This window comes from Equus przewalskii, chromosome 29 (assembly GCF_037783145.1).
Source record: "Equus przewalskii isolate Varuska chromosome 29, EquPr2, whole genome shotgun sequence".
Taxonomy (NCBI): domain Eukaryota; kingdom Metazoa; phylum Chordata; class Mammalia; order Perissodactyla; family Equidae; genus Equus; species Equus przewalskii.
Genome location: NC_091859.1, coordinates 12,600,541 through 12,627,746, shown reverse-complemented (window position 1 = coordinate 12,627,746; position 27,206 = coordinate 12,600,541). Strand labels below are relative to the sequence as shown.

Genomic DNA, 27,206 nt, shown 5'->3' with positions numbered 1-27,206 from the left:
CTATAATAACTCTAATAAGTTAATATGCAAATACCTGTTCTTTCTATTGGTGGCAAAATCACAAGTACTGCTAATATTCTTGAATTTGTTGTCCCTATTCATAAATAAAAGAAAATGCTGCTTCATTCTAGGGGTTAGTGAAAATAAAGATCTAATTACTTTTCCATCTCAGTTTATGGGGCCTCTGAATGCCATCCAAAGATCTACCTTTCCCCACCCACTCCCCACTGAGTTATGAACCCTGCTCTAGCGACATGGGGAGATTTTGAGCATTTCAGTCTTTTCACATCCACCAACTGGACCTCATCGGTAGCCTGCAGGGGGCTCCTTTTGCCTTCTGCAGAAAACATATCATGTTTTGATAATGCTGGCAATTGTTCTGGATTATTTTCTCAAATCTTTAAAGTGTAAGTCAAAGTAAATAGGTAAGAGGAAATATTACAAGTATACTTTACATGAAGATGCATGAAAAACTTCAGTATGTTATAATGTCTCTTATTCTAAAGTTAGACATGCTATAAAATAGTGTCATGATGAAATACTCAAGTGAAGTCATTTATTTGCCTGTAGGACTTAAAAAATGCATAGTAATATGAATTCTAAGGCTAAGAAGAAAAGAAAAAGCTTCTCCCAACTTTCTACTATTTTATCCCATAAAACTGAAGAACTGGCTAGCTCCTATCTTAAAGCCTTGCTCACCATTTTTGAAATATATTTCCAGGATAAACGATGGCAATAGGTTTATTTAAAAAGGAAAGTTATTAAAACAAAACAAAACAAATCCTATTTTAGCATTTACTATACCCTGTAAAACCAATATTGCACACTCTGTTTTTGAGGTCTCATGCCGTAAATGCTGTCTCTACTGCCAGGCATTTCATTTCTGATTTTGTTTTCATTTGGCTCATCAGTGACATTACTGCCTGGCTTGTATAAAACATATATAATGAGACTTGGAGGCTAAGAACAAAAGTACTATTTAATGTATCATTTTATTAAATTGATTCCCTTACAAAAAGCCATACTTTCTTCAATGCAAAATATGAACAGCTATAAGGAAATAATGTCTGTTGGAATTTTATATGCCTAATTTCTTAAAGTAGAGATGGCTTAAAGTTAGCAATTGTGTTTTAAATAATAAACATACATCTTTATATTCTAATCAGAGAAAACAGAGGTCAGCCCAACTAGAATTTAAAAAATAAGATTATTTCCACATTTCTCCTAAAATATTTGGCAGCATAAGTGGTAACTATTTTTAATAAAAAATAATATCTAACATAATCACTCATCATTTACAATACTATTTGAATTAAATGTTAAAAGACAAAAGTCAGGGTCAATGGTAAGTTTAGAAAATTATTTAAATTTTTCAAACAGCTTATGCAAAATTTGCTTATGCAAATTGATCTTTTCACTTCTGATTTAGCCAAGGCATTGTTTAATTGCTGATAAACTAAAATTACAGCATTATATGTAAAATAGCATTATATAAAACACAGGAAGCTGATGTATGAATTGTACTTTGGAAATGAAATAAGCAGCCAGTATTTGAGAGGAGAAAGTATAAAGTAACTAAAAGGAAACAATAACATATCATCTTTGTAAGAACTGTACTAAGTGCATTAGTCTGCCCCTTTCCCCTTCCCGGGAGGTAAAAAGACCACAGCCCATTGAAACAATGAAAATAATACACTCCCATAACTTACACACACAATTTCATGAGTTTCCTCAAGGTTATACAGGTTAAGTAACTCCTCTCTATTCTGTTGAGACATGTTGTCAGGACTGAGGGCAAAGATTACAGTGGCTTTCTTTTTCTACTTTCATAAGAAGTTATATGAGAAGAAAATAACCACTACTCAATATTCATAAGATGTAAATGATATATCATCAAAAATCCACAAACTGTTTTCTGAAATTTCATTTTATGTTTATGAAGGAAACTGCAAACCTTACTTAATTCTCTATTAAATTTCTCTCTTACTGTGAGGTCCAAACCTTAACCAAATTGCTCAGGAAAAAGAGTACAAGAATCATCTCTTAAACCATCTGTGCAAGAAAAATGTGTAGAAGGGGCAAATAGGGGATGAGACTTCATGGGAACGAACATCCAGTGGATCAGCTGCTTAATGGACCGAAACTCCCAATAATCAACAGTGTCAATCATTAGCCCAAATAAAAGTAATGAAATACTCCTTAGTTTTTCTTCCTTAAGTATATAAATTCAACAGCTTTGTGAGTGATATAAATTGTAGTACACTCATGTGCCGCACAGAGACGTTTAGGTCAACGATGGACCCCATATTTGACAGTGGTCCCATAAGATTAGTAGCATATAGCCTAGGTGTGTAGCAGGCTATACCATGTAGGTTTGTGTAAGTTCACTCTATGATGTTGGCACAACAACGCCATCACCTAAAGACGCATTTCTCAGAATATATCCTCATTGTTAAACAACGCATGACTGTATATGAAACTTTTTTAAACCTAAGTTCAGAAAGAGCAAGAGAAAACTCAGGAAGTGCATTTCATGCACTCTTTAGTTTTATCTTATTCTTATCCTATTAAATCAAAAGTTCATTTCGTTATATTTTAGCAACTTAAATACATAATACAATTTTCAGCCAATAAAAAAGAAACACCGGAATGTTAACACAAAAAATTTCTCGCAATTCTTACTGCCATCATAAAATGTGGGGCATGGATGAACGTGCAAACTTTATGCAGGTGTCTGTCCAGGAAAATTGTGGACTCACACTAAGGATAGAAACCATGGTTCCCTTATTTATATTATCATCCCAAATAGTACTTCATACACTGTTAAAAAAAAATGTGCTGATTAAATTATATTTATACAGAGCATTGCAGATATATAACCTCAATTAAAAAGATGTTATTTAGGTTGAAAAAAATTTAAGCTACAGAAGTTCTAACTATTAAATAGAATGAGGAAGAAAACTTGAGAGTAGAAAAACTAAGGAATGAAGTGAAATTCAAACTTGACTCTATGAGCTTTGTCTCTCCTTTTTAAAATATAAGGCATTAGCCAAGGGACGCTAAAATTTAAATTTTAAAGCAGAAGAAAATGAACATGAACACTACTAATTTGGGAAATTTCTAGAAAGAAAATCTCACATCGTAGTTCTAAGTTTTAGTTCACAAATTCCTATTAACCATATATACTAATATATTAAAAGAAGTCATTCTCTTCTAAAACATGAAAGATATTTAACAGCTGCCTAAACAATCCTTTAACCAAAGCTCCTGCATGTAAGCATAATTCTCAGGGCCAAAGTTGAACAAGTTTGTCTTGGGAAGAAAACTGAAAAAGAGAGAACACAAAAGTAATAAAGAGCAGAGTTATTATGAAGTCAAGGGATGTTTGTTTAGGACATCACTCATCTCCATCATCTGCTTGATTTAAAATTTTATTACAAAAGATGTCTAACTGTTGTAAATATTTCCCCACTAGGAAGAGACACTTACTGGATTTAAGTACTTCTTCTGAAACTTAATTTTTAAAATTCATTTCTTCTTGTCCTCTAGCCTTTAGGGCTTCCAACCATATCCCTCAAGGCTGGAGGAACCACAGGAAGATTCCAAGAGAGTACAAAGAGCAGATCCCGCTCTGATCCAAGCCATGGAAGTCATCTTCATTTCAATTAATTTTCTTTGCCTTTATGAACTTAAGAGTCTTTCAAGGAGGTTAACATTTCACTCATCTGAAAAAGCTTGGAATGTGACAGGGGAAAGGGAGGAGAAGTAAATCAAAGGGGTTAGCCATTTTCCAGATGCAATGTATTTCTCTTCTCTTTTTTCCACCAGAAACTTTAGAGAGCCTTGTGACATTTTAATTCCCTATGCAAAAACCACAGTAGCAAAAAATGCTTATGGCTTGTATGTCAAAAAACAAACACACGCAAGCATGTGCCCTTGCACATGCCCGTGAAGTAAATATAAACTCCAATTCACTGCTCCTTTAACTAAAATATTTCTCTTAGTGTATTTATTAGATGTTTGTGTGTACAGTTTAATTGACACAATTTTAGTTTAAAAGCAACAGCAGGTTTTCTAACTTTCTTTTTTTCTTGTGTGTGATAACCATGTCACTGAGTCCACGCTGGTTTTTTCATTAAAAAGATGGTATTTATAAAAACTGTTCTCCTGACTATATTTTAAATCAGACCGGAATGTTTCAGTTACCACCTTTAGCCACATGGTTTCAGGAAACTATGCCCAATATTTCATGGAAATGCTGGTCTTTTCAGAAGAGTTCTTTTTTCATGGGGTGGAAATCCACAAAAACACCTAAAGGTAAAAAATCTTCGAGGCCTGGAGATAAATTCTCAGCAACAGGGGAAATGCCCGATGCGTCGTGGAGCCAGAGAGGGAGAAATGGCATTTAACTCCCCGAAACACTCTGCTTCAATATTTACCTGACAGCTTTGGTATCTTGACATTTTCCCCAGTGCATTTCTTCCTTTATCAGGTATTATTTTACAAGGCATTTCTTGTTATATAGAACTAACATAAATCAATCTATAACACAGGAATTTGTTTAATACATTTATTCTTTAAGAAGTTGCATGATCATATTTCATCGACTCGTACAATAGAAAAAAAAATCCTACTACTAAAACAGAGTTTGTGGAGACTGGTGCATGGTAAACCTATTTAGTCTTCTCAGAGGTTCATTCTTAGATTTTAATGTTAAATAAAAACAACTATTCATTTAAGCTGGTCTCACTGTATATCTTGACCTTTAGCAATTCCACACACAGCAGCTTATTGTGGTATCCTTTAAATATGAGAAATAAGAATGTTTTACTTTGCCATTAAAAGAAAAATAAAAGAGCACTGTATGTTACATGGCCCATGAAATATTGGCAGTGTGCTCCTTGGCTTTCATTCGAAGAACGGCGATACTGGAAGACCTCCGTTCAAACTCTGGCTTTGTTTCAAACGCGTGTCCATTGGTAGCCCCAGTAAGAAGAGAGTCAGTGAAAAAATTGTTGAGGGGCACGTGGCTGAACTGGTTCTGGTGGTTTGAAAACCCTGTGTAACTGGAATCTGTCCGAGGCGAGTGAGAGTAAGGTGTCATACAGGACGAAGTGTCACGTGGTAACATGCATGAAGTAACCACAGAACCGCCGCTCGCATTTCCTGCCCACAAATTGTTCTGAATCTGGAAGATATAAAACAACAAATATTACATTTACGCGTTCTCCGTTTTGTTCCCTTACTTTTGTTTAACTGCATTTACTATATTTTGTTAACTATTCATTGTTTCCTCCTATTGGGTGGTCTGTAATTGCATGCTGAGTACATAAAGCGATTGCTGAAAAATAATTATTTGAAAGATTTTTCCAGCTTGTTATCCTGTAACGGATCACCAAAACCCACATACTTGACCACATAAAATAGTCTCAAAATATGTCAATCTCTTGAGTGTTCTCAAAGTCATGATTTTTTAAATGAAATCTTGAAGATTTAGTCATGATTCATGACCAATTCATGTGCTTAGAAAAGCAGTTTAAAATATGGTTTTAGGTTTAAACATAGTTTTCATCTTTCTAAACAAAATGACACAATTGCTTTTTTTTTTTTAAAGTTCTATAGTTGGACTCTTGGTGTGGCAGTTTTTGTGGAAAACCACTGCTAACATTAGGCTATTTGCTCTATCGATATTTTTGATTAGACCCATTTTGGAAAATGTTTACCCTTTCATTGCTTTTTATTTCCTACAGTCTTGAATACATAGTTATTTAAATATGAGAAATATATACATATTTTAAACATTTATTCTATGACATATACAATATAGTGAGGCCACAATAGAACTATGACATATAAAACAAATTTAGAATTATAAAAACATGACAATTACCAAATAACGGAAGCACAATGGAGAAAAATTTGCACATATTAGCAAAACTTTCATATGAATAGAATCAAAGTACTATGTAACATCTTCTATAAGATTGAAAACTGGGTGGTTTCGTGTCCAAGAAATTCACATTTCACATTATTAAATTTCTACAGGTTTCCACAGGAAACAATTCAGTGCAATACTACCAATAAAAAGAAATTTGTCTGAAGTTACTAGCATGTAAAGAAACGCTAAGTAGAATTTGCATAATATGAATTTTACACAGGAGGTATCTTAGACCAGCTATTTAAAGAAGGAAAAAAAAAACCCAAACAGTGATCACATGTATTACTGAAAAGTACAGGAAAAATTGTGACAAATGGCAGAAGCTGGGGAAAAAGAAAAATGTTGCATGGTATAGCATGGCAGAGAGATGCAGCCTTAGACAATGAAATTTAAAAATTGTATGCCTTTCATGGTGTTATTACAATAGATTTGTATCAACAACAATGTATATGTTTATTGCATCTGGCTTTCTTTTTTAAAATCACAATAATTAGAATGGAACCATCAATTATTTCAACACATACACAAATGTTTTCTTATATTTATTTTTACATAAAGATTCCCATCTACTACATATAGCCTCTGGGGTAGTCTTACAAAATCCAAGCTTAAATCATACATTTTAAGACAACTTATTTTCAACTAATAGCAGAAAAAGCATTAAAGAATCTTCTAGATCACACTGGTAAAGATGTTACTCTGTCACTCAAGAAAGGACCTCTCAACCAGTTTCAAAACATAAGAGAAAATCTGAACAACTAATTTCATGCCTTAGGTGGGGCTTCAATGATTGACAAGATGCTCATTTCAGGGTTGTTGTAAAAATAGTTCTTTATATAAATATGCTTATAACCTCATTTAAATGTGTAAAATCTGTAACATATTTCTATAGACATATCTATAGAGATATATATATAAAGATTTGCATACCTTATTAATCCTTAAATCATCATGGGCTACGTTGTTTTAATTTTGGCTCATCCTACTGTATGTATGCCACTTTAGCCAAAATATAATGATGGGTGCTAGTGATTGCTGAGTTATGTATCTTAAATCAACAACAGGGGCTGTTAATGTCATTTCTCTGTCAAGCTAGCTCTTCTAACTTGATCTGGGTGACTTTCCTCTGACATTCAATCATTGTGCTACACTGCAAAAACCACAGTCACATGTCTGACAAAAGGGCTTTCAAGAAATGAAAGTGAACTTGCTTGTTTATTTTTGAAAAAGAAAATGAAAGGCAAAATAGTGGTAGAGAAAGATTATTTACATTTTATGTTTGTTAAAGGATTTCTCCATTTATATATAGTGTTGCTAGAATTTATTATTAAAATCATTTACTCGTATTCCAAATGCATAGAAATATATTTACCAACTAGGTGAAAAAGGGAAAATAAGGAAAGTACAGGCAAGGAAGATAATCTATGAATGTAAATTAAGAAAATGTTTTCTCTTTAAAAGAATTAATATTAATCTTCCTATAAGTTGAAAAGAAATTCTCCAGTTTCCATGACATGGGCAAATATTTTTATTTTGACCAAAATTTTTTATTTGCACATGATCAAGCAAGTTAAACGCGTAACTTTTGGTGAAAGAATTTCTAACACACAGAAATGTTTTCTGAAAGGAACTGATTGGTAAAGCAAGTTACTACAGCAATATTTTAGTTGGACTTGAGAAGATACCCACATATTCCCATGGGTAGTGACACTGTCACACATTTCTACTGATATGTCCTGTTTCCATGATCTCTATCTCCCCTCACCCTCCCTCCCATATCTTTCTTTCATTTTTAGACTCCTGGCATGTCTTCACTTGACTTTAGGGATCTAGCTGATTCTTATATTGAAAGTTAGATGCAAATCATAAAAGATAATATCCTCAGTGAACTGAGGTTTTGTTTCCTTTGAAGCATTCCCTTTGCATGTTTAAACATCTGATGATGACGATCAAGATCATGCTCATGATAGCTAGTGGTTATCAGTTAATTACCAAGTGTCAGGCATTAGATTAAATGAATTATGAAGACTTCTAATCATTTCAATACACTAAAAGGTATGTGCTTTTACTATCCCCATTTTGGAGAAGGTAAAACTATAGAACAGAGAGCTTAACAATCTCACCCAAGATGGTGGAGACAACTTCAATAATTCCAAGGGTGGAGGTCAAATCTGAACCCAGGAAATTTTGAGAAATGCTACTGTGATATGCAAACTAGTCTTATGAGTTGAAATTGCCTGTTTACTTATTCATAATCCTAACTTTGTGGGGGTTCACAGGCTCTATTCTCTGGAAGCAAAATCCCCAATGATTGCTCACAACTCTTTCTTCATCCTTAGGCCTAACACAATACATGAAAAGACTTTAATACAAATTTATTTAATGATTGAAAAAATCTCTAAGAACATGAAATTTGGACTGATGCATCTTACAGATGTAATTGAAATTTTATGACAACTTATGCTAATATATCTAAATTTGGCTTCATGATTTGAAATCCAGAATCACCATACTGTAGAATCTTAACGGAAATCATGAAAATTACACACCTAGACCTTTCTGACTATATTTCCCTATGTAGGTTTTCTTTCCTATTAAGACTTATTCTCCAGCTTGGATGTATCTTCCTGAAGATTCTGATTCATTAAGCATGGGGTGTGACTAAGGGGATCTGTATTAAAATAATGGCAATGATGATAACACACACACACAACTCTGAAAATCACCTGGGATTAGGCAACACTATTGAAATCTAACTTGCTTCTAAATGCAAAACCCCTGTACACGTTCAATGACATGCAATTCCTGTGATAAGAAGCTCACCTGTCCAAAAAACATTCCATTCCCTTTTCAGAGCTCTGTAAAGAAGTGAGTGTTATCTTCCTCGATCTATTGCTTCTGTTTCTGTTCCTTAAAATGGTAGAGAATAAGTAGCATCCTTCTTACATGTGAAAATCTTCAAATCTCATTAGGCAATTATTGTACAATCTCAAGTCTCTTTCCTTCAAGCATTCCTCACATGACATGGTTTCCAGACTGCATGGTTCCAGTCACATCCCTCTGGCTATGATGGAGGTTGTCAACACCCTTCATCCTTATCAACATCCAGCACTGACCACAGAATATCATATTCTAGATGTCATCTGATCACAGTAGGGAAAACCTGGCAGGTATCATCTTTGTTCTAGATCATCTACTTGTGTTAATATCTGAAGGCAATATTTGATTAAACCACAAAGTTGTCTGAGCTTGTGGTTTAATAAATCTGTTGTCAAGGCAGACTGATTCCATGGCTCCTCTAGCCTTCCACCAATTCTCTTCTTCAATAAGTGGTCATTTTAAAACGATGTGCTGGAATCTACAAGTCGTATTGTCAAAAACTGCATATATCTATTTGTTAACAGAGAAGCCATACAAAAATCTGACTCATTAATAGAAATATTATATTTTCTGTTAAATTTTGAAATTAAAAAACGCATTTTTTTCTAAATAGGATCACTGCTTTTCTTTTTAGGATCATTTCACAGACTCCTACAGTGGCAGTGCTCAGGACCAAATACTGTTTCAGGTGTTTCTGTAGGCCTTTAACTATATGATATTCAAGGGCTTTACAGCCAGGAACAATGTTATTAAATAATGCCCATATCCTTCTTTCATTTAAAAAAAAAAAAAAAACGACTGCCTGCCTTTACAATTTTTATTCACTGGTGTATTTAAGAGGAGCATAGAACCTAAAAATATTCCTTGTTTTAAAATGCTTCTCAATGTTTTTCAAGAGATCTAGGGGTCTGTTCAAAGCATGGTTCAGGGAACTTAGCCAACTGCCTGCCATTAGCATGAATGGAGTTCAGCTGACTTACCACACTCCATTTGAACATTTGCCCCTTAATGGTTTTCTAATCAAATAAAAAGTTAACACTTAATTAGTCCACAACTTTGGCATTTCGGAGCAAAGTTGTTTTTTTGTCTGACTTTTCAAACTGAAATCAAAGTCATTTAACATTTGTTTTTCTTACAAGGAACTAAAAGCAATAGACAGCAAGGAGAGGGTTAACATATAAATATAGACATATACATTAAGAACTCTTCACTGCGGATTTATCTGTCACAAATTGAAGTAATCTAGCAAATCATGGATAGGAAATCATAAATCTCATTTACCTTCACCCTAGAAACTTGACACAGATACAGTCTTTGTATAACAAAAACTACAAAGAAAATTTTAGTATGCTAAACCTGCCGTATATTTCTAATATATTTGCTGATTTTTATTGTAGTAATTTTTCATACTTTTTAAAAACCTTTTAAAAGAAACGTGCTTTTTAGTCTTTGCCTTAGTCATAAAGTAGCATGATGTGTAAAAAGTATCAAATAGTTTCGTGATAGCATTATATATTCTATACCCTAATATTAGCATTATTTAGAACACACTAGTCTATGGAATTTAATCTAGATTTAATAGAAATACTGAACAACATGAAAATATATGAGTAACAATCTTTTCTTAATTTTAAATCACTCTAAAACCAACTAAATAATATCTTTCTAGTAAAATAAGTTTATTTAACCCTAACTCCTCCTTTGTATATATACTGCTTCTACCTGCCACCAACATTTGTGTGGACACACACACACACCCACCACACACAGACATCATGCTACACTTGCACTGCTAGCCTCACGTCACATTAACTTGCCTGTGGGAGTTAAAGCTTGCTTCAAAAAAGACAGAGATCAGGGATTCACGAAGAAGGATTTGTGAGGATGTTATAGCAATAGCTTCTTAACGCTAAAATCCAAAAGTTGATTTTGGTTTTTCCTCCTTGACAGAATGTTTACATTTATTGACTACTCTATACATTATTCAATACTTACGATACAGATTTATTACCACATTATCACTATATAATTTAATTTACCAGATTTGTATGTGGTCTCTTTAAAAAATGCAAACACTTTTTACGAAAGTAATTCGATTTTTTAAGAGACCATTACATTCTTTCCTAGCATATTCTTTCCTTTAAAATTTAGGGGGATAAAATATTAGTAAGAATCATACGCTTAGTATCTTGCAGGTATTTTTGGCTGTTGACTAACTTTAGGGTCCCATTAACTTTTCTAGTAACGGCATCAGTAGGTTTCTGGCAGGGAGAAAGAGGATAAATGTTTTTCTAAATAGTGAATTTGGTACCAGTGAATAACACACACTGAGACTCTGTCCATCTGGAAAAAAAAAAATCCCAACTTGAATTAATTACACAGTGAAAAGATCAATCTCAGCATGTTTAGGTACTCCCTGAGATAGAAATGAGGGTACATTTCATCAGTGCCTACTTATTAGGTATCATTTTCACCCCCAAAAATTAAGATAATATATAAATACTAAGATTTTTTTGGAATAAATTTACATTTCAAAAATTCCAAAAGTATATCTTTTCAATTTATAGTATTATTAAGCTGAAGTGATTAGAAGTTATTTACTCATCAGAAAAAGATCACATATTAAATATTGATTGCTATTTAGATTTTTTAAATAAAATTCCATCTTAGAAATGTGTACAGGTATTTGGGACAAGGAAGAGTGTCTTTGCCCTTAAAGAAAAAGATCAGTGTTAGATGTAACAGTCATATGAGACCAATAATCTGAGAGGAAAACGGCTTTACAGAAAAAGAAAAGTATATATCTCTTAGTAGTGCACAAAGGAAAAGCACTAAGTCTCATAAAAAATGTTAATGCTGGGAAATTTTCAAAATGACATCACATGAATGTGTTTAAATTTTGTATTATTCAAATAATATTTGAAATATGCTCCAAGTCAAAGATAAAAGAAATAGTAAGGACATTTTTTCTTTTCCTTTAGTGTTAAATGTGTTTGTACACTTTATAGTAATTACGATCATTAAAATGTTTATGGAAAATCTCACCCTCTATGCCTTAAAATGAAACTTTTCAAATCAACTCACTTAAGGAGGAAATAAAATAACTGTACTTAGTATTCGCTATTTTATTTATTATCCAGCTATATTTATTTATTATTATCAAATGGAGAATTTTCCAATTATTTATCACCTTATTTTTCATATATTATATTTTAATATATGCATGATAGCTATTGCTGAGTCATCAGTGCCTGATTTTCAATGACACAATTTCCCTATTAAAACAAAATTCACAATTATAAAAACAAAGATTAAAATATAAATTGTTTTCCTTATGAATTAATAATAAAATATAAATCAAATATATAAATACTTTCATTTGCACAGAATATTTTTAATCTTAGAGATTCCCATTTGGTGTCATATACGAGCTTTGAATTTATTCTTAAAATCCTGAATAAAGTTATCAATTATATTAGTTTGTATTCGTGTTAACTACAAAGCTAGAATTTTATTTTTGTGATTTTTAAATCAACTGTGAGTTTGTGCACGTTTTTTTTCCATTTAATGCTCCAGGGCTCAGAATAAAAAAGAAAACCCATAGAAACATGAGGCTTAATAAATATGGCACACATACAATTCTGGATTAAAGTATATCTAAGGTTCCCACTAACAATAATTATGTGAACTGCAGGTTTTAGCCCACAGGGCTGTTCTCAAAGATTTGCCAGGTTTGATGGTTTAATCTCCCCCGTGGTTCTTCTCTATTCTCCCGTAGTTTCTATATGTATAAGCAACACTGGCATTCTTCAATAATTTATTTTTACATTTTTTTCTTATTATTTATTTTGGTAATCTACTCAATTTATTGATTTACTCTCTTCTCATAATATGTAAAATACTTATGACCAATTCAGTTAAAGTCAACGCTTTCACAGCCATCACTTAACTAAAAGCAAAAAATTAGCTAAGTTAGTGCTACTGCATAAAGTCATTGTCACATGAAATTCAAATATTACATTTTTTAAAAAATAAGTCTATTTTCACAATCTGAAACATGAATGCACTTCACTTCTTTTGGAGGATTCTTTACTTCTTTGAAGCGTATTTTCGACAAAATAAAAATTCTGCACTGTTTGTGTCTAGCTGCACCGTCACCTAATTGATACTGACAAAATCTGTCTCATGCTACACGTAACTTATTTTTAACCCATATATACATATATATAAAATATTCCTTATACATATTTATATAAAACTGCTACATATTTGTATACATTTAATTAAGTCAGCAACTTCATCCATTGTAACAACTACATTTGAGTAACAATAGATTATCATATATTTCTTCTACGATTTTAGCACATTTGTGCCACAATCAGTGAGAAACTGTACACTTATCAATATGACTTGTTGGCCTAATGATGTTAACATTTTTGTCCCTCCATTCATAATAAGTGAAGTTTCACTATCACTATATGACCATTTCATTGGTTGTTTTGTAGACATGAGAATATTCATTACACAATGCATCAAGTATAGCTACATTATTAACAGTTTTTAAAGATTTTAGGTTATTTGTTTACTTCAAATATTTAGGAAAAAACAGAAACAACAGTGATAAAAACGTGGTACTTTCTCTAAAGGTAAAAACTGCTCCAGATGCCTTTAAATTGCTAAACCACAGTGGCTGAAGGAGACAAGTTCAATATTCCTTATTTAGCTTAAGTAAAGGTAAACTTTAAGATTAGTACTGAAACTGGTGATAGAAGAAGGGTAGGATGAAAAATATCTTCAGAATCACTATTTTACGGAAACTAAAATTTTCTTTTAAAAATTATCTAATTACAATGTGGAAACAGAATCTGTTAAGCTAGAAATTTTACACAGCTTTAATTTGCTTTGATAATCACCCTGAAGAATACAAATTATCTGTAACTTGAATTCAATCCTCAGTATGTTCACACTCCGAGTGGCACATATTTATAAAGTCATCAATTAAACAATGGAGAGGAAGATACTTCGTGGGTCTCTTTGTACATTTGGTAAACACAGATTTAGTTATGATTCTTACTATATATGAAGTAAAACCAGATTGAAAATTTCGGTAGGGAAAAACTTCAACTCCTGTTTTGAAATTTTTGATGAAAATATTTTTTTCATGAGAAAATAATTTTGGTAGATTGAGAATATTCTCAGGCTTCTCTAAAGTCACCATATTTGGCTATACTAATTTAAAGAAAAGTACTTTAACTGAATTTGATCTTTCCCTAGGTCCTTAAATAGTAAATTTACTCACAGATTGGATTAGTTTAAAAGCTACAACATAAGAGAATATTCAAACCACTTAGCCACCTCTCTACCGTAGAAAAAAATTAATAATTACTAATGGCTATTATAGAATTGCTACGATTTACTGAGCACTCACTACATACTAGGCAATGTCCCAAGTACTTGGCATAAACTATTTTGTTTAATTCTCACAAACATGATATGAACTTTTATCCCCATTTTATAAATGAGGAGAAATATTCCCAGAGGTTAATTCATTTACCAAAGGTGTAAAATCTATTAAGTGGCAGAGTCAGGATTTGAACTCACGACTCCCTGACCATGAAGCCCATAGTCCCACATTAACCCCCGGCCCTCCTCAAATCCCAGGATTCAGCACCATAGATTGTTTAGAAATCAATTTAATCCTCTCCATAACAAAAACGTACCATCAGCATCATCATCTACGCCACCAACTCTAGCACCAACAATACCTCCATTTTACAAACAGAGAATCTGAAGATCAAGGAAGTCAAGAGGTTTCCTCAAAGTTACCCACCCAGCTAGTAAATGACACAGTTAATGCACATGTAATTTGAACCAATCCTAATGGCATGAAATTAAGCACTCCTTATAAGAATGAAGGCTGGCTATAATCTTCCAGAAAATGTTTACACCCTCACAGAAAATATCTTATTCACCAAAAATAATTATTTAAAAAATGCTTTGGGGGGCTGGCAGTTTGTGTGCTCTGCTTCAGTTCGCTGGTTTAGATCCCAGGCACAGATCTACGCACCGCTTACCAAGCCATGCTGTGGCAGGCATCCCACATATAAAGCAGAGGAAGAGGGGCACGAATGTTAGCTCAGGGCCAGTCTTCCTCAGCAAAAAGAGGAGGATTGGTGGCAGATGTTAGCTCAGGGTTACTGTTCTTCAAAAAAAAAAAAAAAACTGCTTTGGTTTTGATAAATTAAAAACTAGTTAGAATCTAATGTCAATAGATACTTATATGCTTCTTAAACTCAAGGACAAAATTATGTGGGTCTCTTTTGGTTTGCTGGATCTAGTTTGTTTCCAGAACTGTTTACAGAATTTGGCACAAATATCACCTAGTTTGTGGTCTGTCCACAAAGCCGGAGATTTTGTCTAGATCATTTATATAATCCCTGTGCCTAAAACAGTACCTAGTACATATTTGTGGATAAAATGCAAATAACTCTGGAAGAAAAAAAAAATTAAGCCAAAAGGAGTCTGCAAAATCTTTCTAGTCTATTCCTTTTAAAGAAGAGGAAATTGAGACTCAAAGAGGAAAAGTTAATTGCTTAAGACCACAGAGCTGGTTAACAGCAGAGATTCAGAAACCATCTGTTTTATTGAAAATTGTCTAATTTTTGTTTCATAATGTGCTCCTGAATAAATATTGAAGTGAATCAGTGCTTTTTTTCACATTTATTCAGTGTATATATAATTTGCTTAATACTGTGGTGATAAGAAGGTGAGTAAGAACTGAATCATCTTTCAAATACTTTACATTGCAAATGGTGTAGCAGACACTTTATACAACCCACCGCAATGTCAGTGAGAAAGTGATGTGCTGACTGGAAGAGGAATGAGAGGCGGCTTCGTGGAGAAAATATGTTTGAGGTGAGGGGAAGAGAATTCCAGAAAGAGGGAACAGATTCAGCACTGTTGACTGTTTTTTAAGATGTCACGTATTGGAGAATATCAAATTGTTTAATTTAGCTAAATCATAGTATCGCCAAATGGCAACTGATATTACAAGCCAAAATAAAGGGCTTCTAAAAAACTTTTTTAAATTTTTCAGTACATCCAAATATACTACCTTTAGAATATATTAATACTGACATCACATCTCTCACTTTCTTGTTTGTCTGCTATCAAATATGAGCAAGCTTAAGAAAAAGAATATCTTAAAATAGTCTAAGAAATGTCTGTACTTTTTTTTTTTTGAGGAAGATTAGCCCTGAGCTAACTGCTGCCAATCCTCCTCTTTTTTGCTGAGGAAGACTGGCCCTGAGCTAACATCCGTGCCCATCTTCCTCTACTTTATGTGTGGGACACCTAACACAGCATGGCAAGCCAAGCAATGCCATGTCAGCACCCGGGATCCAAACAGACGAACCCCGGGCTGCCAAGAAGCGGAACATGTGCACTTAACCAGTGCACCACTGGGCTGGCCCCATGTCTGTACTTTTTAAATGCTTTGTATTATCATTTTATAAATTTTAAAAAAGAAGCATTTTTCTTTTCCAAAGTGATGCGATCTCTTGGGGTCAAAAGAGAACTATTTCATTGCTCAGTGATGGATTAAGGAGAAAGATGTTGCATAAAAAGCCCTGGACTCCTGAGCTTAGAAAACGTGGGCTCACATTCAATGAGTTAATGGCTATAAGAAGGAAGCCTGGCTTAAAATATGCCCTCAACTGGTAGTTACTATTTTTCTGTTATGGCTGTTGTTTCTATAGTGTAATGAAGACCAGCAGAAACAAAGTATTTAGAACATTTAATATTAATTACTAGTCATGAATAAACATATTCTATGTTATATATAGATATCTTTATGCTAGGTAGGATTAATATCCACACTGAGTAGGCTTGAGGAGATCATTTTCTAAACCATTTCTGGTTTTCATATATTTCTGTGTATGCTTTTGCTTTCCTGCCAAATTGCTAATTCTTTATTTCTGTCCTGCCTCCAACATTTTCTAGTTTCCAACTATTTTTGTAATTAATATTTTTTCTATAATCAGTAACAGTAACCAAATTCAATGTCTTATTGCGTTGAGTTGTTGAATTCTATTTTAGTTCCTATTTTTCCCATTAAAATATCCACTCTCAAGTCACATGATAAAAAAAAGTTTCCTTAGGTTGAAGCTTGAGAGACATGATCTTGGCATAATTATTTTTTTCAAACAAACAAAAAAATTCAACCACATATTTTTAACTTAAAATGGAACTCTCTCCTGGCTTTATCCAATATCTTCATTGGGGAGTGGGAAACACTTGATTTCAGAATTTCTGGCAACCAAACATTAAATGACTGACCAATATAGAAAAATACTATGGATTTCACCATATTGATTTCTATCACTGTTAATGAAATTGCACTGTCAAAGTACCTTCAACATATGATCTCTGTGCTCCCATACTTACATTATGAGGTGGTATAACCAATGCACATAAATTATGGAGAAGCCACAGGCAGAATTAGTGCAAACTTCCCATGATTTATAAGGGAAAAAATTTTAATTTTTTGTTGACATGAAAAAAACTCTCCAATGTATAGTTTGACTGTACTATTTCCTTTCCTGCTTGAGCTACCAGGTTACCTCATTCTGCTAAGTGACAATATCTAAAGCTGTGAGCACAATAATACAATAGCAGGATAATCCTAGGAAAAAAGGCTGACTAGTCAGAGTATATTAGGTAATATTAAGCCCTTAGAAAGAGCTTAACTGGTGCCAGGCATTATTCTAAATGTTTTATGCTACACTAAAGAAGAAAGGGGAGGTAGAGATAAGGCAACCAACAGCAAGGAACGAGAAGTGGAAAGTGGACAGAAATGGGCTTTACAAGGAAAGGAATGAAGATAAAAATAATAAGATGCAAATAAAGATATCCCATGGTCAAGTGTTGTGGGATAGACTTATCAGTAAGACTGTCAAAGCCCATTTGAAAAGGGTACATAATTTGTGACTTTACTCTTTCTAAAGTCATCACTGTCAAGTAGGTCAAAATTATATGAAGTCTATGCCATCTCCATTTTTTATTATTTCCCTGGTTGTGAAGACGTTCTCTGCTCCCCTGAACTAAACTGCAGACTCAAATAATATAACTTAAATCTTAGGCTCCTCTGGAATTAATTTATTCATTAGTCAATCATTCTAACATATTCACTGGGAGAAACAGTCTATTGTGAGGGTAAGATCTTGCAGTTGGGCCAGATTGCCTCTGTTCTAGCGGTGAAAGTGAGTAAATACCTTACCTCTCTGTGCCTCGGTTTCCTCATACGAAAAGTGGGGATAATTAATAACACCTACCACATAAGGGTGTTGTGAGGATTAAATGAGTTACTATATGTAACCTGCTTGGAACAGTACCTGAAACAGTGAGGGTACAGTAGTGTAACAACTGGAAAACATCCAGTTCCCAGTAGAGAGGAAACATCCTCATAGCTCTTTGTTTAGAACTCAACTAGGACACTTAAAAATATCTGGTGAATGAAATTTCATTAGCCCTATGAAGATAAGTAACCAGGAGTGTATACATGCTTTTAAACAGGAGGAAAAATAAGAGAACTACTTTAAGATTAATTTTAAAAGTAAGAGAAACAAAACTCCTCTTACGGCAGGTAGGGGCACTTATCAAAAGGTACCCACACCGTTGGTCTTCTGGCAAACTGAAGTGGCAAGGCTTCCTCGTAGCAGCCTTTTTGAGACGTCCCTGTGAGAGACCCTGTGTGATGAGGGTCCAGTTCCTTAACTCACCTGGGCCTGGTTTCCTAACTTTCAAAATGAAGGAGTTGAACAAGGTGACCTCTAAGGCTCGTATTCACATATAATATTACCTTAATAAATTTGGTGAATTTTTCTGCAGGCATGAATGTCTCAAGATAGGATTTTAAGGACCATAAAAGGCATAAGAACATAAGAATAGCACAAAATTAAAAGGCTGAATTCATGTCCACAGGGTATGAATTTACAGTGAAGAAAATGAACACTCTTAAGTTTGAGGCTGCAACGACTTGGTTACTGGACTATCGAGGTATTCCACCACCATATATGTTACATATTTGTTTCAGAGTGGACTCTTATGATGCACATCCTTAAATAATAAGGAATATAATAACAGATAGCTTCCTTATAACATACATGCTCCTTATCATGTATCAAATACAGTTCTGAATATTATAATTCAGTATTAGGAAAAAGTAATACCCAATTAGAAAGACAAAACATTTTTTATTTACGTGCATTCCAAAGTATGAGAAAGAAAAAACGTCTCTAAATTAACAGGAAAAATTAGAAGAAAAAGAATTTCTGAATAGTCTTTGAAATGACAGAACTCCTATTATAAAGGAAAGTGTTTCTTAATATGATAAATTTTCAAAATTATGTTCAGTGCCAATTCTATATGTATTTTAAGTCACAACTGCTAAATGTTTTCCTTGAAACAATGAGCAGCTTCGAAGCTGAAAAAACACATAGGAAAAGAGATATTTTTAAGGGGAACTAAAGGTTTCATACCACATATGACACTAGGTTATGGTATGGTTCATAAAGTAACAGGCGCAGAGACAGCATACAGAGCAACGCTTTACGTATCTGTAAAAGCTAACAAAGAAAGTGAGTCTGAATAATTAAAATGTAGAGTAATTAAAAGACTTATACTACTAAATGATGCAATATAAAATACATATTGCAGTTGTTGCAATATATAACAAGGAAAAGATCCTGAAATATTTTTAAATCAATGGCTCTGAAAGAAAACCAACAAAATAAATACTTTAGTCAAATAAAAACCTAACAAACATGCAGAAAGCCTTCTGGAGGTTAAGATTTTCATTCTTGACTATTATATTAGATAAAATAAAGCTTACAGTAACCCCTTTAAGAGTATACAAACCACATCTGTTTTTCTCGGTCCGTATTCAGCTTGGTTTACCATACCTGTGGGTAGCTGTCAGTCCTTGGCAAAACTGATATATCATAGGTGGCGGCGAAATGGCTTTTAGCTTGTTGTATTTGGCCATAACGTTCTCTTTTTCTCCATTTGGCCCTTCGATTTTGAAACCAAACCTAATTTTTTAAAAAAGTAGAATTTTAGCTAAGGAATATTTGATAATGTAAATGTGATATTAAAAGGCTTCAAATGAGAAAGGTAAACCAGGTCAACAAAATTACAAATAAAGGCATTTATGTCAGAAAAGGATCCACAGATTGTACTTTCTATCGTGTCCTGATATGATAAGTGGGACGTCCATGAGGCGATATAATAGAAAGAGTTAAGATATTCTCAGCAAATTTAACGTGTGTGTCTGCGACTCTGCTTTCTCATTTATGGAGAACAAAAAGGAATTAGACTATATGATCTTGAAGACTCCTTATATCTCCAAATTATGATAGCTAATCTTTTCAGAAAATGCTGTAAACCTGGAAGACATCCATAACTTTTTAGTTTGGGTTTAGCACATAATATTAACCTAGCCAATCTATAAACCAATTAATATCTGGGTCTGTCAAAACAACTGTCTTTAAAACATGTCACAAAGTGAAAATTCTTCTGGGTTGTACCCATGCTTACATAATCTTAGAAAAATTTAAACATAAAGATTGTATCTAAAACATCTGGCATCAGTGGAAATATCATGATTATTTACAAACAGAAAATATTAAGATTACATATTATGTCGAGCATGATAAAGACCACAGGTAAAATAGAATCATGTGAAGTTGAGCTATGGTTTTAAAATATACAAATGTGCTTATTACATAAATTATACCACTTATCCCATTTATGTTCCAGTACGGAAAATGCTCAGAAATCTTCACAATCATTCTTCAATTTGAAACACTTAGAGGGAATATAAGTAAGAAAAGAAATGGCGTAGATATAACCAAGTGTCAAGAAAGCCTGTGAGTCAGTGCAGCCTCTAAAAAGGTCACCAGGGAGTCCTCAAATTTCTCTAATTACACACTAGAAATACGTATAATGGCAGCTGTCTTCCTCAGAGGGTTAAATATTCACTCATTCACACTTGTGGCTCTCCAGAATCTTCACTTTACTGCTTTAGTGCATTAAAAAGCGATACAGAAAATTATTTCCAATATATATAATTTTAACATTTTTGTGTGGACATTACACTAGCAATTTTCGGGAAGCTCTTTTAGTCTTTACAAATCTATGTTCAGAATATAAAATATTTAGGAAAGAAGCTAGAAATCAAGCATAAAAATGCAAATTATAAAAAGCCTTTCATTAAAATTTACTTGAAATTCTCTTTTTTTCACATTCAATTCTAACCGTTTGTATCTTTACCTTCACACTGATGGCCACATGCTAACCCTCAGTTTAATGTTTAACTACATGCTGCAAATCCGAGACGGCCCTTCAAAGAGTTTTCAGCAATTAAAACAAGGCAAAGAGAGCTACCTGTTGAAAATGGTTTCTCAGAACACTGCTGGTAAATGTGGATTATCCGCTATGCCCAGGGCTCCAGACAACATCAACAACAAAACAAAACAAAACATATTTTCTTGCTATCTCCACAGACAGGCACCAGCAGCACATGGAGGGAATTCAGTAATGGGGTGTTATTCTTTTCATTGAGAAAAAACTAGACAATCTCCTTAAAACGGGTGCCAATTACCACTGCGATGTGAAACACAGGAAAGAGAACAACCTGAGTAAATTAGGTTCAGGTTGGCTCTCTGTGCGTGTTCTTAAGACAAAAATTAATCAGGACTTGATGAAATGTTAAGGGGAAAACACGCATTGTGCACAGCTGACCACTCTATGTGTAAACATATTTTTCTATGGTTACAATATAACTAATTTAAACATATGAACATGAGACAAAAAAACCACACAGGGGCTCATGTTAACACTTGACAATTCTAAAATTCTTCCTTACCATCTACTTTCTACATATTTACTTCCTGCACTAAGCTGAAGTAACCATTTGCCTCCACAAACTAAAGCGAAAATCTGCTGTTTGTTATTCCTGCCCCCCCAGAGGCTGTCTTTAACAATGCAAGGCCTTCCAAAGGCTTCATCTTCAGGAGGAATATGATTACTCCACTCGGAACCAAATTTCTCACTCCTTTATCCAGTTCTCTATTCTAGTGGGTTATGGGAATTATTCACAAAATTCACTATTTTCCTACTTAGAGTAGTAGAAACACACAAAGAAAAAGGCCATTCTCCTGAATTACTGTTACTTGGGAACAAATAAAATATACATTAAAAATAACAAATCTGGTAAAAATAAATATACCTGACAAGTAGAATTTTATGCATTATAATTTTGTTTTTCAAATTACTAAAAAATTTAGCATATTGAATCCAATTTGATGAGTCAAATTTAATTTATAAATGTAGTTGAGTATATATTTAAAAATTACTTTAAGGTCACCATTTCTATCACTTCTGCAAAAACTATGTAAGTTATTTAGATTTGAAAAAAATGATAATGGAATGTCACGTATTGGCAACTACCAGGGTCAGAAAATCATAAATGAACTATATGATCTTTCTTTAATAATATATAGGGAGAATAGGTTATGGTATATATAACAATTGGGAGTTTGTGAGATTTTTTTCATTTTTCTCTGTTTTATTATAACACCAACCTCAATAAAATTATAGAATTATGGGCCATTATGCAAATACTTACAAATATTATAAACAGACAAAAACTTACCAATACTACCTGGTATCTAACCTAAAAAGAACCTCAATGTCTGATAAAATAGAAAATGAAGTAAGAGACATGGATTACTAGTTTGGATAGCTATGATTCTGTTTCCTGTCTTTTAAAAATTACTTTTCAAAATCAGATATATGTTATCATATATTTTCAAAACAATTGTTAATTTTTACGCCTATGTAATAACTCAAATGTTCTTTTGTTTTATGTTTTTGTGTGAGTTGTCAAATCCTTTGCAAGTAAAAAAGGAATTTTAGTAAACCTACATGCATATATTACATTGTTCTCTACCTCAGTTGGAGAATCAGTTTCCCCCGTTGTGGCAAAATCCAACTATGAATTATTCTAACACGATCCCTGACCCCCAACACACACCCAAGGCCTTATTGGGCTCCTACCTGGACCCGGGCCTCAGTGAGCTCTGTCCTCAGAGCAAGCTGTTCTCTGACATATACATCCGGGTAATGGGTTTTCTGAAAGACCTTCTCCAGCTCCTCCAGCTGCAAGCTGGTGAAGGTGGTTCGGTGTCTCCGCTTCTTGCTGCTGGATACGTTGCTGTCACATTTATCCCCAAGTTCATCCAGCTCTCCCTTCTCTGGCATCCCTTTCACAGGAGACATCCGGAGACTGTTACAGTTGTCCATCGCTCTATTTAGTTCCGTGTGAAGAGGCTGTCCTTCGACTTTAGTGATCCCATAGTTCACTGTACCCGGGGGGGAAACACAGTTCTCAGGATTGTAAAACACTTCCATGAAAGAATTAAGTGGAAGTAACTTAGAGCATCAGGAAAGCAGTCTGTTCATGATTCATTGTGCCAGTGTTAATTTGATTACCACATTATGACCAATTATTAACTCACTTTGGGCAAGTTTAAAACCATTTAAAAATATGTACATGGACCTCATATAATTTGCCAAAATTCACAGCTCTACGTTACAGGACTAATGTTTATGCACATAATTTATAATCAAATAAAGGTGGTCAAATTAAAAGATGCTGTAGATCTTTTTAAAAAAAACCTAAGTGAGTATAATTTTGGAAAAGGGAAGCACATTTAATGTAAGTCATATATTTATTCATAGCAGAGAAATGAAGCTACTTCCATGGCCCAAGAAAGAGATGTCAATTTTAAATAAAATCTGTAAATCAAAATATAAACAAACTATTCCCAAAAGTTATCTTCGTCCTCCACACAAAACCTATGGATTATAGATTCAAGATACGATATTGTTTCTACTATATTTCAAATATTTCGACCGTATATTCATGTCTGCATTTTAAATGTTTTTTTCAAAAGCTGACCTATTAAATTATAAAATAAATTTCATATCAGTTTCTGGAAGTGCTTCCTATAAAAAAGAATAAAATTTAAATAGACTTCTTCAGCTTAAAAACTCACTTGCAATTCTTTCTAAATATGTCACATTTATGCTTAACTTATGAAATATGTTTTAAGACAGAAAGCTTTATTTTTCCCTCTAGTCAAGCACAGAAATTAAAACATTTATTAAAAGATTACAAAAGATGTCATCTGGTATTCTGTTTAGGGGTGTTTTAATTTCAGTGATTTCCTCCAGAGTGGACTGCACGCCTGTAGTACGATATAAAACAAAAATGGATCATATGGTGCCACACACACGCACACACACAAAAGCAATAGATGCACATAATGAAATGGGAGGCATTTTTTTTGAAGTAAAGTCAACTCAGTCAGAACAATAATTTCCAATGAGTTGTCATACTTTTTTCGTTTTTGTCTGTTTTTAAATTCTCGTAAGGTATTAAACTGCTTTAATCATATAAAAATGTATTGAACTTTAATGCCTCTATAACTTAAATGCTTAATAGCTTTCATGCAAAAGAAGATGCGATGTAAAACTAGACATAAAGAAGAGCCATGACTGATTAACAATACGGTTTTGTCTCCGTGGGCAGGGTTCCACCGGGAACTGCGCTAATTAGGGATGGGGGCGGGGAAGCAATGGCGAGGCTAAGTAAGGGCAGCTCGGAGAAAGACAGGAACTTTCCTAAATTTAGCGGACGGCTGCCTACATTCATCTCACTAAATACTTTCCTATTAAAATTCATCCTAATAGGGTGAAGATCTCTTAAAAGTTGATAAAGTACCCCAAATCACCTATTTCTCTTCTTATTTTGGATTTCCGACAATCTAAAATATTATGATTGAGTCCTACCCAGCAGTCAACACCGGACGTTACAGAATCGTTTTTTAAAAATCCTGCCCATTCCAATAACTTTGCGTATGCATCTAAGAATTCCAAAAAGAAAGTTACTGCAGTCTGAAATATATGCAGAAAGCCAAAAATTTCGTGAATTAAAAATAAAAATCGATCGCTCGCGTCTTTCTAAATGACAAACGATTTAACTGATTTTCTCTATCATCTGCGCCTTTCTTGTTGGTCTAACCTTGCGAATCAAAAGTAACTTGCAACGTTGAATGAAATAAGTAAAACATACGAGATCTTTCTTTAAGCTTACTGTGTACAAAGTGTCTAGAAAATGATCTCCTACGAGCCCAGCGTCCGTTGCCAGATTTTGAACCTCCATTAAAATAGGGGGCGGGAGGCTTGTTGTAAATATTTCACACTTAATTCGTTTGTTATTTTAAAGCAACCCGCTCCTTACAGCTTAACTGTGGAATATATACAATGATAAGGAAAAGTCCTCTTGGAATTGTAAACTTGCTTTAGCTGTCGCGATCTGAAAAAAATAGGTTTGTATTGGGTTACAAGATAGAAAAGATAGATGGTTTGTTTTGATAACATTTTGACTTTGAGATACTTGGCCATTCAAAGTTGAAGATTTCACCCAGAAGCATTCCGAAAGGCTTCTTAGGTGACTTTTAAATGTGGATTCAGAAAAATAGACAACGCAGAATTCGGCAGTGTATGACTATACCGGGGATTCTTTGCCGAAGCTATTTAAAGCGATTTGGAGTTTAACAAAAATTTGTGCGTTGCACTGCAAACCCAAAGAAGCAGAAATCACAAATTCACATAAACTAATCTAGCAACCCTCCAGCTTCACAAGGAAAAATATCGCTATGTCTTGGAAAATAAAAAAGGTTTTTCACTTAAAAGAGCTCAAACTTTTCTTATTCGTGACCACAGTGACGTCCTCTAACGAGCTCTGATCGATTTCAGCTCCTCCTGCCGGGGCCGCGCGGCGGGCCCCCAGAGGAAGCGCGCTGTCTTGACTCAATTACGTTCTATTTACCGCCCTATCAGTTTACTCTTGGATCCTGGATAGAGGGACTCCGGGACCCGTAGGGGACAAGACACGACAGTCAAAGGAGAACTGCGCGGAGGCAACCTGGTGCCAAATCCGTCCTTTGCCCCCTCAAGTCGCTGCAGCCAAAACACCGCTTCCTAAAACATGCACCGTCCCACTGCCTCCTTCTCCCGCCACTCTCGCTGCCCTTCTCCTTTCTTCCTTCCTCCCTGCCTGTCCCGACCTCACTTCGGGTTTGCGGAAAGGCACCCGCGGCTCGGCCTGGGGCTGGCGACTCACCGCTGCTGTCCTGACAGGGCGAGGTCCTCTCCAGGCGCACGTGATGCTCGGCGCGGGGCAGCGGCCCGAAGGCCTGCACGCATTTGCCCGCCGACGCTTTGCTGTAAAAGGACTCATTGTCCAGCGTCTCCATAACGTGCTCCAACGCGCCTCCTGCGCCCATGTAGAAGTCACTGTTTTTACTCGGCGGGCTCTTGAGGGCAAACTTCTCGCTCAGAAACTCCATAATCCTGGAAGGCTGTCGCGGAGCTCCTGGGGCGCGGAGGCTGGAGAGCGCTGGGGGAGGGAGCGAGTGGGCGGGAGGAGGGAGGGCCCGAGAGGAGGGAAGGGGAAGCGAGCGCTGCGGCGCCGGGAGCTGCCCCGCTCCGAGCCCTTTAATCTGTCCCGGCTGGAAAGGGGGCACCCGAAGTTGCTTTTATATCTTGAAACTCAGCTGGGCTTCTCGGGCAACCTCCCAGTTCTAATGAATATGAAAATAGGCAGGCGACTAACTCCACCCCGGGTCCCCCTCCATCCCCACCCCACCCCCACCTTCCCCCACTTACCCGGGCAGGGCGCGTCCAGGCCTAGGTTAGACAGACAGCTCCATTTCAGACAAATGCCAGGAGGGACGAGGCCCCGACACCCAGAAACATTATCGCCGCGACTGTGGACTGGCATTTCGGAGGAGCTTGGTGAGATCGCAAAGCAGTTAACCCTCCACTCCTCGCTCTCTGCGCCCTCCCGGGCCGCCCGCCCGGCACCCGCTCCCCACCCCGCCCCCACGCTGGCCACTCGCTACCAGAAAGATTTAGAGGCGTCTTAAGAACTTGAAAGGAAGTATTGCTCTAAAGGGGTTTTATTTCATCCGTAAATCGTTTATGTGGAAGATCCACATTAATCCGAAGCCCAGGAAGCCGGATACGTTGGCAGCTATTAACCGGGACGGCCGTGGTAGAGGAGCCGCTTCTGCTTCTAACGGGAGGAGCTCGGCGTCCCGCCGCGCTCGGCGCTCACGAGCCCATGGCCTTTCCTTTCTTTCTGGAATGCGGCGGCGTGGGGACGTGGTGACGATGGGTGGGAGAGGGAAGCCGAGCAGGAGGCATTGAAACCGTTATACCCATGTCCACTTTTTTCCCCACTCTCCTCCCCACTTCT

General features: G+C 35.2%; 1 protein-coding gene across 1 annotated transcript; it reads right to left on the bottom strand.

The window, feature by feature from the left end:
• Positions 1-4,556: 4,556 nt before the first annotated feature.
• On the bottom strand, positions 4,557-26,800 carry ALX1 (ALX homeobox 1). Its single transcript, XM_070599373.1, has 5 exons — positions 26,615-26,800; positions 26,070-26,345; positions 22,937-23,241; positions 19,780-19,908; positions 4,557-5,188 (listed from the first exon to the last, which is right to left on the bottom strand). Exons 1-5 carry the CDS (start codon positions 26,727-26,729, stop codon positions 4,868-4,870), a joined length of 1,146 nt encoding a protein of 381 aa, XP_070455474.1. The 5' UTR covers positions 26,730-26,800; the 3' UTR covers positions 4,557-4,867.
• Positions 26,801-27,206: the final 406 nt, after the last annotated feature.